Consider the following 14,589-nt stretch of genomic DNA (forward strand, 5'->3'; position numbering starts at 1 on the left):
CGCAGGCGCAGAGCTGGGTTTCGCGGGGGCGGGCCCTCTGTTGTGAGGTGTGTGCTAAAGCGCTAGTTAGCGGGCAGCTCTTGTGGTGCAAGGCAAGGGACATGGCGGAGGCTATGGAATCGGGCAAGGACCCCAACGGGCCCACCCACTCCTCCACTCTGTTTGTGAGGGAGGACGGCAGCCCCTTGTCGTTCTACGTGCGGCCCAGCCCGGCCAAGCGCCGGCTGTCGACGCTGATCCTGCATGGCGGCGGCACCGTGTGCCGGGTGCAGGAGCCCGGGGCCGTGCTGCTGGCCCAGCCCGGGGAGGCGCTGGCCGAGGCCTCGGGAGACTTCATTTCCACGCAGTACATCTTGGACTGCGTGGAGCGCAACCAGAGGCTCGAGCTGGAAGCCTACCGGCTGGGCCCCGGCGCAGCGGCCGACCAGGCCCCGGAGTCCAAGGCCGGGGCTTCCGCTGAGGGCGCCGCGGAGCCCGAGCCGCAGCCGCTCACGGGGCGGATCGCCTTCACAGACGCGGACGACGTGGCTATCTTGACCTACGTGAAGGAAAACGCCCGCTCGCCCAGCTCGGTCACGGGCAACGCCCTGTGGAAGGCGATGGAGAAGAGCTCGCTCACGCAGCACTCGTGGCAGTCCCTCAAGGACCGCTACCTGAAGCACCTGCGCGGCCAGGAGCACAAGTACCTGTTGGGGGACGCCCCAGTGAGCCCCTCCTCCCAGAAGCTCAAGCGCAAGGCCGAGCAGGACCCGGAGGCCGCGGATAGCGGGGGTGAGGCCGCGCGGGGTGGGCTGTCAAGGTCCAGCCTGGCATCGCTCATGCCTCGCCTCCTTGCCATCCGGTAGAATTGCCCCGGGCTCTGGACGCTCTCCCTCGCTCCCTCGCTCTCTCGCTTTAATGTACCTTCCCAACGACTAGCTTTCCGTGTTTTGTTTTGAGACAGGGTCTCGTGGTGCTGCCCGGGTCGGTCTCAAGCTCCAACCTCCTGCCTCAGCCTCCAAAGGAGCTGGGGTTCGGGCAGCCTCCACTGCACCCGGCCGGCGGATGTCCAGTTTATTAACATGTTTTGTATTCAAAGTTTCAAAATGGAAAATTGCAAATTCACCCCTCCTACCCACTATTCCTTCCCAGAGAAAACAGGGTAACCGGCTTCTTGAAATTTTCAGAGATTTAAAAAGACTCGTTTAAAAAAAAAAATTCCTCCTACGTTCTGGCAGATTCAGTATAAATAATTTTAAAGGCTTGCCAGATCAGTTTACTTTCGTGCTTTGGCTTTATTGATTTACATAAGAAGGTTCTCCTTAGCGGGAGGGTCTCCTCCTGGTCTTGCTTATGTGATTTTTTTTTTTTAAACTCACTTGAATTGCAAATTGGAATTCAGGTGTGGTAAAACACATCCCAAAGCTATTAAGATGTTTTACTTTTCATATAACTGGTATTGGCAACTTCAGTGACAGACCCTTTTGTTTAAAGAGGCATGCTTTCCCCATCCCCCATTTCTTTGCTTATGTGGCTGTTCCATCTAACAGTTGAAGTCCGAGGAGGAAAAAAAAAAATCTATTTCTCCTGTTCAGCATGTTTGGTAGGAATTTTGTTTTTGGTAAAAGTGACATTTCAGATTCATTGACTCAACAGATGTTTGAGTGCCAGACACTGTTGTCCTGCTGGGATATAACAATAAATAAAAGTCCCTGTGGTCATGGAGCTTAACATGCTAGCTGGGCAGTGGTAAGTGCTATAGAGAAAAAATAAATCAGGGATGGGGAGGAGGTCATTTTCTATAGTGATAAGAGAAAGCCACTGATAAATGGATGGTTGAGCAGAAATCAAAGGAAGTTACAGGGCCACCCAGGAGACTATCTGGGAAAGAGTGTTTCAGGTAAAGGGAATAGCAAAAGGAAAAGGCACCAAGGTGGGAGTGCAGCTGGTGTGTTCTTAGAGCCACAAAGAGAACAGTATGACTGAAATGGAATGAGAAAGAATCCCAGTAGATGAAGTTAGGGCTTTTAAATAAGTAATTTTGGAACTGTTGGCAAGCTATTAGGAACATGGACAAAAATAAAGTTTATTTTTGTCCATGTTCCTAATAGCTTGCCAAAAGTAATCAAAAATAATGTTTTGATGATCATATATTTAAATGTAAAAATTAAAATCCTAAAATGACTAAGAAAAAATATGGATGAATGTACCTTTTAATATTAGCATGGTGGCCAGGCGCAGTGGCGCTTGCCTGTGATCCCAGAGGCTCAGAAGACTGAAACAGGAGGATCATGAGATCAAAGCCAGCCTCAGCAATGGCCAGGTGCTAAGAAACTGAGTGAGACCCTGTCTCTAAATCCAAAATAGGACAGGGAGTGTGGCTCAGTGATTGAAGGCCCCTGAGTTCAATCCCCAGTACCCACCCATCCCCAAATTAACATGGTGGTAGTCAAGAAACCAAAGAGACTAAGAAATATTTTACAAATTTTATTACTTAAAAATTAAAAACTACTGGCAGGCACAGTGATACACACCTATAATCTCAGTGGTTTGGGAGGCTGAGGCAGGAGGATGGTGGGTTCAAAGCCAGTTTCAGCAACTTAGTGGGGCCCTGCACAACTCAGTGAGACCTTGTCTCTAAATAAAATACAAAATAGGGCTGGGGATGTGGCTTACTGGCTAAATGTTCCTGAGCAATCCCTGGTACCTGCCCCCCCCCAAAAAAAATGGTTGGGGATGTGGCTCAGTAGTAAAGCACTCCTGGGTTAAATCCCCAGTACCCCCTTACCCCCCCAAAAAAGAAGAAAAAAATGGGAAATGGATATATAATTATATGCATTTAAAAATGTTATTATGATAAAAGATATGTAACAAATTTTCCATTTTAAGTGTTTAAGTTTTGGGTTTGGTGGCCTTAAATACATTCATATGTGCAACCATCCCTACCATCTTTTTCCAAAACTGAAATTCTGTACCTGGCTTATTACTCTTAGCATAATATCTTCAACATTGTAGTGCAGAATTTCATTCTGTTTTAAGACTGAATGATTTTATGTTGAATAATATTATGTACCACATTTGTTTCCATTGTTTGTCTATTGTGAATAATGCTGCTATGAACATGGGTATCTGAGGCCCTGCTTTCAATTCTTTCAGGCATATAACCAGAAATACGGTTGCTAGACATATGGTGATTTTTATGTTTAATTTTTTTTGAGGAACTGTTTTCTAGTTATATTTGTTTTAACACACGTTTAAATCATTACATGGTGTTTACAACACCAGCAAAATCAGGGTGCAGGACAGTTTTGTTGCAAAAAAACCCTCTTTTGCTATTCCCCCCCCCCTTTTTTTGATTCATTGTACACAAATAGATCTTTTTGCTATTTTCTTGGCATAAATTTTTGTTAAATGAGCAGGAGCAGAGTTAAATTCTCAAAGAACAAAATGTAAAAGGGAAACAATAGGATGTTTAAAGTTAGAAGGGCCTTCTTTTTACAGATGATATGTAGTGGATTGTGGTAAACCACCCAGGTCTGCTTCAGTGGCTAGAAGAGTTGCCTCTCCTAAAGTCTCTTCTAGGTATCCAGTGACTGACTTATGTGGAGTTATAAAGGTTCTGTTCTTTATCCCAACCACAGTCAACTCTGAAAGGCCTTGTTGGCTCTGGATTTGACTAAAGCCTCCTTGAAATGCTTTTCCAACTCAACTACTCTTTCTGCCCATTCCTGCTTTTCTTCTTTTCCTCAAGTATTTTCCCAAGAGCACTCCCTGGTAAACTATTTAATGTTAATCTCTGTCTCAGATTTGCTACTCAGAGAACCCCCCACCTGTTTTGTTCTTTTGGTTTTGTTCTGTGGTAGTACTGAGGATTGAACCCAGAGCCTTGCCTCCACATGCTAATCCAGGATTCTAGCACTGAGCTACTAAACTACATAACAAGCTCTACTAAAATTTTATTCACTAAGTTGCCCAGATTGGCCTCAGAGAACCCAACTTGAAGTGGTTTGTTGATTTGCATTTGTAAATACAAAACAAAAAATAAATGAACCTGGAAGAATATTTTTGTATGTCAGAGCCTAGGAATACATCATTGGAATAGTACAGTGTTTTGGAAACAAGCTTAGAGATTATTGGACATGCATGTCTTATGCTTTTTTAACCTTTCTGAATAAAAAAGCAGATATCTTCTAATAGAGGGAGTACAGACAGGCTCACTCCTGACCCAAAGCTCACATGGCACGCACTGTACTTTTGGTTTATGTAAAAAAGGCTAATGTTAATCTTTGTTGTTATTTTCTTTGATAGAACCACAGAATAAGAGAACTCCAGACTTACCAGAAGAAGAATATGTGAAGGAAGAAATCAAGGGGAATGAAGAAGCAGTCAAAAAGATGCTCGCAGAAGCCACCCGGGATTTTGGGGAAGTTGTGGTATGTTAAATAGATTTATTTGTCCCCCGCCCTTCTAATTTGAAGTTGATTACCTCTTCTACCATACTCTTAGGCCCAGGAAGGTAAAAGAGAAATTCAAGATAAAAGAAAAGGGAAAGTGGGACTGATTTAGGCTTTGCTTCATAAAACTTTATTTTTTATTAGAATATGGTAATGTGGAGAGAAAGAGAAATTAAGCATGATAGGGAGTTATTTTTAAACAATATAAAGCATCCCACTTTGGGGCTGGGGTTGTAGCTCAGTGGCAGAGTGCTTGCCTCCAACTTGTGAGGCCCTGGGTTCGATCCTCAGCACCACATAAAAATAAATAAATAGGGCCTGGGGATATGGCTCAAGCATAGCGCACTCGCCTGGCATGCATGCGGCCGAGGTTCGATTCTCAGCACCACATACAAACAAATATGTTGTGTCCGCCAATAACTAAAAAATAAATATCAAAAATATTCTCTCTCTCTCTCTCTTTTAAAAAAAAACAAAAAACCTTTAAATAAATAAACAAAAATAAAGATATTGTGCTTGTCTACCACTAAAAAAAAAAAAAAAGTTAAAAACAAAGAAAAAAGCCAACCTCAGCAAAAGTGAGGTGCTAAACAAGTCAGTGAGACCTTGTCTCTAAATAAAATACAAACTAGGTCTGGGGATGTGGCTCAGTGGTCGAGTGCCCCTGAGTTCGATCCTCAGTACCTCCCATCCAAAAAAAATCCCACTTTGATCTCAGCATAAGTTTTTAAAGTCGGAACTGTGGATTTGTCTTTTTGTTGTTGTTGTTTAAAAGCCTTTATTTCACTTATTTATTTTTTTTATGTGGTGCTGAGAATCGAACTTAGAGTCTCGCATTTGTGAGGCGAGCACTCTACTGTTGAGCCACAACCCTAGGCCCTAGATTTGTCTTTTAAAAATGTTTTTTTATGAGGCTGGGGCTGTAGCTCAGTGGTAAAGTGCATGCCTTGCATGTGTGAGGCACTGGGTTCAATCCTCAGGAATTTTTATGTGGTCATAAAAATAAATAAAGATATTGTGTGTTCACTTACAACTGGAAAAAAAAACATTTAAAAAAATATTTTTTATGTTTCTCAGGAGCATAAATGTAATTTCAAAGAAGGTTTCCTTGAGACAGTCTTGCTCAGTTGCACAAGCTAGCCTTGAATTTGTGATCCTCCTGCCTCAGTTTCCTAAATAGCTGGGATTAAAGATGTGTGCCATGGTAATTGGTTTAATCAGGCAAATTTAGTTTTTTTGTGTTCTTAGAATGGGGGATATTTTACTCTTCAGTCTACCTTCTAATATGTGTTGGAATCCCATATTTAATAATAGTTGTTGATAAAGGCAGGAACCATAACGTAATGATGATAAATAATATTTTAAGAAATCCAAATCATAGCTGGCTACAGTGGTATATGCTTGTAATCTCAGTGACTTGGGAGACTAAGGCAGGAGGATCTCAAGTTTGAAACCAGCCTTAGCAACTTAGCAAGATCCTAAACAACTCAGTGAGACCCTGTCTCAAAATTAAAAATAAAGGGGCTGGGAATATGGCTTAGTGGCTAAGTGTCCCTTGTTATCCTCAATAACAAAAAAAGAAAAAAGAAAGAAAATAATTTCTTTATCTTGTCCAAGGAAAAAGATGTCATGCATTAACTTATTAACATAAGGGAAACCAGTGATGATTCATTTTAAAAGAGAGCAATAATTTAAAGTTTCCATAGCTGATGAGTGGTAGAATAGGTGATGAATGGAGGAATTTAGGGAATATTGCTTTTTTTTTTTTTTTGAGACAAAGTCTCACTAAGTTACTTAGGGCATTGCTAAATTACAGAGACTGGCTTTGAACTTGTAATCCTCCTGTCTAAGCCTCCTGAGTTGCTGGGATTATAGGTGTATGTCACTGTGCGTTATCTCAGTTTAATTCCTAATCTGTTGAAATAGCATAGTCAGTTTTAAATACGCACATATGTGCACACACACATCCCCAGACTTTCACATACACACATATTATAAACATACACATACTTCTTACATTTATTCACAATGTAAATATAACATGGCATATTAGAGGAACTGAAGGGAATCCAGTATGGTTGTAGTGTAGGAGAAAGCGGGTGGTAGTTGGGAGAATTGAGGTATTATAAGAGTTTGAGATTTGGTAATTCAGAACTGGTCTTACTCATTCTCTGTAGGTGGATGAGAGTCCTGATTTTGAAATCCATATAACGATGTGTGATGATGATCCCCCTACACCAGAGGAAGACTCAGAAACACAGCCTGAGGAGGAGGAAGAAGAAGAAAAGGTCTCTACACCAGAGGTGGGAGCTGCCATTAAGGTCATTCGGCAGTTAATGGAAAAGTTTAACTTGGATCTCTCAACTGTAATACAGGCCTTTCTAAAAAATAGTGGTGAGCTGGAGGCTACTTCCTACTTTTTAGAGGCTGGTCAGAGAGCTGATGGATACCCCATTTGGTCTCGACAGGATGACTTGGATTTGCAAAAAGATGATGAAGATACCAGAAATGCATTGGTCAAAAAATTTGGTGCTCAGAATGTAGCTCGGAGGATTGAATTCCGAAAGAAATAACAGGCAATATAATGAGAAAAGAAAATAGGTGGTTCAGATAAGTCTATAAAAAAGTTGTGATCATTGAACTTCAGAGTTCTTACTATAAAATTGACTCTTCTGACCAATGCTGCTGCTGTTCTGTGAGGCCTGATTTTGTAGCCAAGCAGAGTTGTGTAGGAAGATAAAAACAAAAGAAATTGGATCTATTTAGAACTATCCCTGGCAAGTATCAAGGAAAATCTAAATCAGAGAGGTTGGTCTATGTAGTAGTAATCCTTTGCTGGAATGGAACCTCTGCTGTATTGGTGATGAGCCTATCGACAAAGTTAAAGCAGGAAAATTAGGCATACAGATATTTTCTTTCGTGCAGCCCAAGTGAAGAGCCTCTTATCCTTTGGCAGAAGTTTCTATGGATTATGATAGATTCCAAATCAAGAATCTAGAATATGGGGGGCTGGGGTTGTAGCTCAGTGGTAGAGCGCTTGCCTAGCGTGTCTGAGACACTAGGCTCAATACTCAGCACCACATAAAATTAATAAATAAAACAAATGTATTGTGTCCATCTACAACTAAAAAAAAAATTTTTGTGTGGTGTTTGGGATTGAACCCAGGGCCTTTTGCATGCAGTGCAAGCACTCTACCAACTGAGATATATCCCCAGCCCTAAAAAATAAATAAAAAAAAAATCTAGAATATGGGAAGATTTAATTTCACAACTTTGAACATGGACTTTCCCAAAGGGAAATCATTCCCTCCTCACAGTGAGCTCTGATTTCTGGCCTGCTTTGAAAAGCCCATATTTGCTTTGCTAACTTGATATTTGGGGACCATGCTCCAGGCTATTGTTTTGCCAAATCCTTCTCAGTTAAATCTCTAGTATGTGTTCCTTTACCTTCCACTCAGTTTTGTTTGAAACACAGACAAACCCTAGAATTTCAAGAACTACTTACTCAGAGCTGGGGTTGTTGCTTAGTCGTAGAATGCTTGCCTGGCATGTGTGAAGCACTGAGTTCAATTCTCAGCATCACATAAAAAAATAATAATAATAAAAGTTTTGTGTCCATCTACAACTAAAAAATATTTTAAAAAGAGAACTACTTACTCTGTTAATAGTAATGTTTTTTTGATTTATTGAGCATAGTTTTATGCTAAAGATTGTGTTAGACTGAAAAATTAGTAAATTGGTTCTACTTTGTTGAAAATAAATTCATTATTGAAAATAAATATAACTTTGTATTTGGATCTCATAAAAAATGTTGTCTTTGATTGTATACGTGAAACCTTTTAGTTATAAAAAAACATAAAAGAGGGGCTGGGGTTGTGGCTCGGTGGTAGAGTGCTCACCTAGCACATGTGAGGCCCTGGGTTTGATCCTCAGCACCACATAGAAATAAATAAAATAAAGGTATTGTGTCCATATACAACTAAAAAATAAATATTAAAAAAAAAACATAAAGGAACTAACATTTTGGTTATTGGTGATTTGAACCAGTAAATTCCATTTTAGAACTAATAGACCATTAGAAGTTGCTGTTGCTTCTTGTGGAACAAAGAAAAGATTGATCTGCATCACGACTATGAGAAATGGCAAAAAAAAAAAAAAAAAGTGAGAGCCAAAGGGGAGAGAAGCCAGTTAGGAATCCCCCAGAGGGACAATACCCAGTTCCAGCAGCTCCTTTAGAACCTCAAGAGTAAAGTGACCTGTATGTCGGATCTGCTGGGACTATGTCACCAAACTGCTGATGTGTGATGGCACATGCCTGTAATCCCAGCGGCTCCAGAGACTGAGGCAGGAAGATTACAAGTTCAAAGCCAGCTTCAGCAAAAGTGAGGTGCTAAGCAACTCAGTGAGACCCTGTCTCTTATAAATAAAATACAACAAAATAGGGCTGGGGATATAGCTCAGTGACCTAGTGCCCCTGAGTTCAATCCCTGATATCCACCCCCCGCAAAAAAAAAAAAAAAAAAAAGTATGAATTCCAAGTGTCCAGCCACAAAGCATGATTACTAGACCCTGAGGTGGGAAGTAGGCACTTTGTTGCAGAAGCATCCTAATGCAGAAAGTCATCAATATATAAGCTCGTTCAGTTTTTGATCTCACTGGTGCAGTTGAACTGGACCCAGGGTTAAAGAAAAGGTATTCCTGATGTTAAGCTACAGTAGCCTGGCACATTCCTGGCTGGAAGTACTCCTTGGAGTGTGTCTGTGCCTGGACCTGCACTTGCTCCATCCCCTGCCTACAGTGGCTCTAGCCTCTACACTCCAGACAGTGTTGAAGCTCTGATATCACTGAGCTGTCTCCTGCCAGCCTTTGATTTAAAACTGATCTAAAAAGTTGATTTTTTTCTTAAGAATATGTTCATTACATCTAGATTTTCAAATTATTACCATAAAATTCCTCCAAATATCTTCATTTCTAGAGCACATGTGACAATGAACTATTTTGGTTTTTCTTTTTTTTTGTTCTGTTTTTTTTGGTACTGGGAATTGAACTCAGGGGCACTCAACCACTGAGCCAAATTCCCAGCCCTATTTTGTATTTTATTTAGAGACAGGGTCTCATTGAGTTGCTTAGTGCTGCTCTTTTGCAGAGGCTGGCTTTGAACTCTTGATCCTCCTGCCTCATCCTCTCAAGCTACTGGGATTATAGGTATGCACCATCACGCCTGGCTATTGTCAGGTTATATATTTGTACTTGCTATGTGTTTCTGTGAAGCCCCAACCAAACCATGGGATATGTGGTTGGGACAAAAGCAGCAGATGGGCAGGCTTGGAGAGCCCTCATCCTCACTGGAGATACTGCCCAACCTCAGCCTCCACTTTTTGCCCCACTGGAGCTATAAGCCAACTAAGCTGTTAGCCAACTCAGGACTTTGTGTCTGTCCTGCTGTGATAGAGTCCTTGATGGGGAAATTGCTTTAGATTTTTACACCTGCTATTTTTTTCAGAAAATTCTTGCTACCTTTGAGTTGCTTTTTCAGGCCACTGGAAACTATATGGCTTTAACATATGTGGAGGCTGTTTCTTGATCTGAAGAAAACAAAACCTTGAAGATAGTTTTTCATTATTTATCTATTTATCTTTATTGATTAAAAAAATGACAGTGGAATGCATTACAATTCTTATTACACGTATATGCCACAATTTTTCATATATCTATTTGTATATAAAATCTCTTGACACCCAATTTGTGTCTTCATACATGTACTTTGGATAATGATGTCTATCACATTCCACCATCCTTGCTAACCCCCTGCCCCCTTCATTTCCCTCCCACCCCTCTTCCCTATCTAGAATTCATCTATTCCTCCCATGCTCTCCCTCCCTACTCCACTGAGTCAGCCTCCTTGTATCAGAGAAAACATTCGGCATTTGTTTTTTTGGGATTGGCTAACTTCACTTAGCATTATATTCTCCAACGACATCCATTTTCCTGCCAATGCCATGATTTTATTCTCTTTTATTGCTGAGTAAAATTCCATTGTGTATATATGCCGTGTTTTTTTATCCATTCATTCACTGAAGGGCATCTAGGTTGGTTCCACTGTTTAGCTATTGTGAATTTTGCTGCTGTAAACATTGATGTGCCTGTGACCCTGTAGTATGCTGTTTTTAAGTCCTTTGGGAATAGTCTGAGGAGAGGGATAGCTGGGTCAAATGGTGGTTCCATTCCCAGATTTCCAAGGAATCTCCATACTGCTTTCCATATTGGTTGCACCATTTGTAGTCCCATGAGCAATGTATGGGTGTGCCTTTTTCCCCACATTCTTGCCAACACTTATTATTGTTTGTATTCATAATAGCTGCCATTCTGACTGGAGTGACATGGTATCTTAGTTTTGATTTGCATTTCTCTAATTGGTAGAGATGATGAGCATTTTTTCATAATTTGTTGAATGATTGTATATCCTCTTCTGAGAAGTGTCTGTTGAGGTCCTTGGCCCATTTGTTGATTGGGTTATTTGTTTTTTTGGTGCTTAGCTTTTTGAGTTCTTTATATACCCTAGAGATGAGTGCTCTATATGATGTGTGAGGGGTGAAAATTGGCTCCCAGGATGTAGGCTCTCTCTTCACCTAACAGATTGTTCCTTTTGCCGAGAAGAAACTTTTTAGTTTGATTCCATTTCATTTATTGATTCTTGGTTTTAATTCTTGTGATATAGAAGTCTTACTAAGGAAGTTGGGGCCTAATCCCACATGATGAAGATTAGGGTGTACTGTTTCTTCTATTAGATGCAGAGTCTCTGGTTTAATTCCTAGGTCCTTGATCCATTTTGAGTTGAGTTTTGTGAATGGTGAGAGATAGGGGTTTAATTTCATTTTGTTGCATATGGATTTCCAGTTTTCCCAGCACCATTTGTTGAAGATGCTATCTTTTCTCCAGTGCATGTTTTTGGCACCTTTGTCTAATATAATTGTAATTTTTGTGGGTTAGTCTATGTCCTCTATTTTGTACCATTGGTCTACCAGTCTATTTTGGTGCCAATCCCATGCTGTTTTTATTACTGTTGCTCTATAGTGTAGTTTAAGGTCTAAAATAGCGATGCCACCTGCTTCACTCTTCCTGCTAAGGATTGCTTTAGCTATTCTGGGTCTCTTATTTTTCCAGATGAATTTCATGATTGCTTTTTCTATTTCTATGAGGAATGCCATTGGGATTTTGATCAGAATTGCATTAAATCTTATAGGGCTTTCTTTTCTATACTATCCTTTTAATTTCTTTTGTCTAATTGCTCTGGCCAGTTTCAAGAACTGTGTTGAATAGAAGTGAAAGAGGGCATCCCTGTCTTGTTCCAGTTTTTAGAGGGAATGCTTTTAATTTTTCTCCATTTAGAATGTTGGCCTGAGGCTTAGCATAGATAGCCTTTATGATGTTGAGATATGTTCCTGTTATATCTAGTTTTTCTAGTGTTTTGAACATAAAGGGATGCTGTATTTTTGTCAAATGCTTTTTCTGCATCTATTGAGATGATTATATGATTCTTGTCTTTAAGTCTATTGATGTGATGAATTACATTTATTGATTGTTGAACCAACCTTACATCCCTGGGATGAAACCTACTTGATCGTGGTGGTGATTTTTTTGATATGTTTTTGTATTCGATTTGCCAGATAAAATTGAGAAATTTTGCGTTTATGTTCATTAGAGACATTGGTCTGAGGTTTTCTTTCTTTTGTCTGGCTGAGCACAATTTACTTGTCAAAAGAAATGAACTTTATTTTTAGAACACACACACACCACACCACACAGCTCTTCAGGAAAAACCCTCAGAGCCCAACTACCACCACCGGCTTCCCACAAACCTCTCCACCTCCCCCACTCCTCCTGTTCTTGAGGCTGATTGGCTGGGTCGCGTGGGAAGAGCCAAAAAAAGTCCTCCAATGAGCAGCTCTGTGGTCTGAAAGGGCGGGGAAACAGCCCAATGAGCATCACCGCAGAGGAGCCAATCAGTTGTCAGCTAGAAGTTTGCTGGGGCCGCTGTGAGCCAGTCATCAGCTGGCACCTGGAAGTTTGCTGGAGCCCCTTCGGCTGTGGCTCTCAACATCTCCCCCTCTCTGTTTAAACAACAAGCATGTGGCTTAAGGACCGTGCCTGCCTTAGGTTGTCCAATACTACATATGGTCCTTACCCGTCATTGGATGAGCTGACCTCAAGGCATCAGCCTCCTGTCTTAGGTTGGTACCATTGCAATTGGATCTTACCCGTCATTGACTACAGGTCCAGCATACAGCCACATCTGTGGATAGGTCTTTGTACCAGCGGAGGGGTGAGGTTCTTTGCCTCACCTCTGTTGGCTCCCAAATTTTAGCTGAACAATCATCACAAGTAGAAGGGAGGAAGATACACCAAGCCAATTGATGGCTCCTTTTGGAAAAATTGTACCACCGATGACACCATCAGCAAAAATACCCCAACACTACCACAAGTCGCTGCACCAACAGATAGTTCACAATGCATACAAGTGAATTCACAATGCATACAAGTGATACATAGTCCAGGCAAGTTCTGCAAGCAGTTCAGTGATAGCTATTGCAGAAGCTGTAGATTGGTTTTATCTTTGTCTTCACTGGCACTGGGATGAAGATAGGAATTCTGGCAATAATGGCTAAAGAAAAAATTATGTAACATTCCAGCAGGCACTAAAAGAAAACAATTTTCTGAACAATTTACATTATTTTGAACAGAATTATTAAATATAATGAAAAGGAAAGGTGAAAGTAAACAAACAGATCTGTTAACCTCCTTTTTTGTTCACATATTAAAACAATCCTCAACAGCTATTTACCTAATTTAAATTAAACCATTTAAATCACGTGAATAAGAAAAAAATTTTGGATCCATTTTTTCATGAGCGCTCATCATATATGATATATGGACACACGTACATACAAACATACAACATAAAACACAAGTGTGCACACATAATACATACAACACATAACATAATAGTAGAGGCCTTATAACTTTTTACAGGTGAAATCTCCATTGCAATGTTTAAAAACTCTATAGTCAAAAAATAGAACTGGGGGCTGGGGATGTGGCTCAAGCGGTAGCGCGCTCGCCTAGCATGCGTGCGGCCCGGGTTCGATCCTCAGCAGCACCACATACCAACAAAGATGTTGTGTCCGCCAAGAACTAAGAAAAAATAAATAAATGTTAAAATTCTCTCTCTCTCTCTCTGTCCCCCTCTCTCACTCTCTCTTTAAAAAAAAAAAAAAAAAAAAAAAAAAAAAAAAAAAAAAAAAAAAAAAAAAAAAAAAAAATAGAACTGATCAGCAAAACATTAACCTAGGTCTGTATGAGCTCAAAAACCAAAATAGAACTTCATGATGTGGGAAAGGGTAATAATAAAATAGATATTGAAAAAAGCATCCTGGTTCTGTCGCAGATGTAAGGATAGCCAAACTGGAGTTTTGGATATCAGCTGTTATGGATTTGAGCCAAATCATCTTCATTTTGGTCTGTATAAATCGCTTTAGTTAATCTCTCTGGAATCCAAATCGGCTGCTGTTCTCCCTGTGGAAACATACAAACAGACCCCCGACTCCAGACAGTTACTGGGTCAGGACCTTTCCATTGTCCTGTTAGAATATCCTTCCAAAGTACCTTAGGCTTATGTACATTTTTTGGACATAAGCCTAAGGGTTTAGTGCCTTTCACAGCACTAAACCCTGATGAATCCAAATTTAAAAAGTTTAGAGTAAAAAGGGTTATTTTAAGTTTATCTTTGGGGAATATATACCCCATCCCAATTCCGTCTTTTTGCTTTAATAAGTACATTTTAATAGTTTAGTGAGCTCTTACAACTATGCCTTGTCCCTGTGGATTATATGGGATTCCTGTTATATATGAGTAATGCCAAATGATGAGAAAAATTGTTTAAAAAGAGGTAGAAGTATAACCAGGGGCGTTATCTGTTTTTAACTGTTTTGGAACGCCCACAGTGGCAAAATTTTGTAAGCAATGGGCTATAACATCTTTAGTTTTTTCTCCGGCATGAAGGGAGCCCATCAAAAATCCAGAAGAAGTATCAACTGTAACATGCAAATATTTGAATTTTCCAAATTCTGGCAAGTGTGTGACGTCCATCTGCCAAATA

The 14,589-nt window shown here is 40.5% G+C and overlaps 1 protein-coding gene across 1 annotated transcript in view; it reads left to right on the top strand.

The window, feature by feature from the left end:
* The first annotated feature begins 5 nt into the window (after positions 1–5).
* Terf2ip (TERF2 interacting protein) overlaps positions 6–14,589 on the top strand; it is a 33,920-nt gene continuing 19,336 nt past the window's right edge. Inside the window, exons 1-3 of the mRNA XM_078032689.1 lie at positions 6–771; positions 4,288–4,412; positions 6,611–9,638. Of these exons, the coding sequence (XP_077888815.1) occupies positions 102–771; positions 4,288–4,412; positions 6,611–7,006 (1,191 nt within the window). The 5' untranslated portion in view covers positions 6–101 and the 3' untranslated portion in view covers positions 7,007–9,638. The remainder of the gene's footprint in view (positions 772–4,287; positions 4,413–6,610; positions 9,639–14,589) is intronic.

Source organism: Ictidomys tridecemlineatus, chromosome 15 (assembly GCF_052094955.1).
Source record: "Ictidomys tridecemlineatus isolate mIctTri1 chromosome 15, mIctTri1.hap1, whole genome shotgun sequence".
Taxonomy (NCBI): Eukaryota; Metazoa; Chordata; class Mammalia; order Rodentia; family Sciuridae; genus Ictidomys; species Ictidomys tridecemlineatus.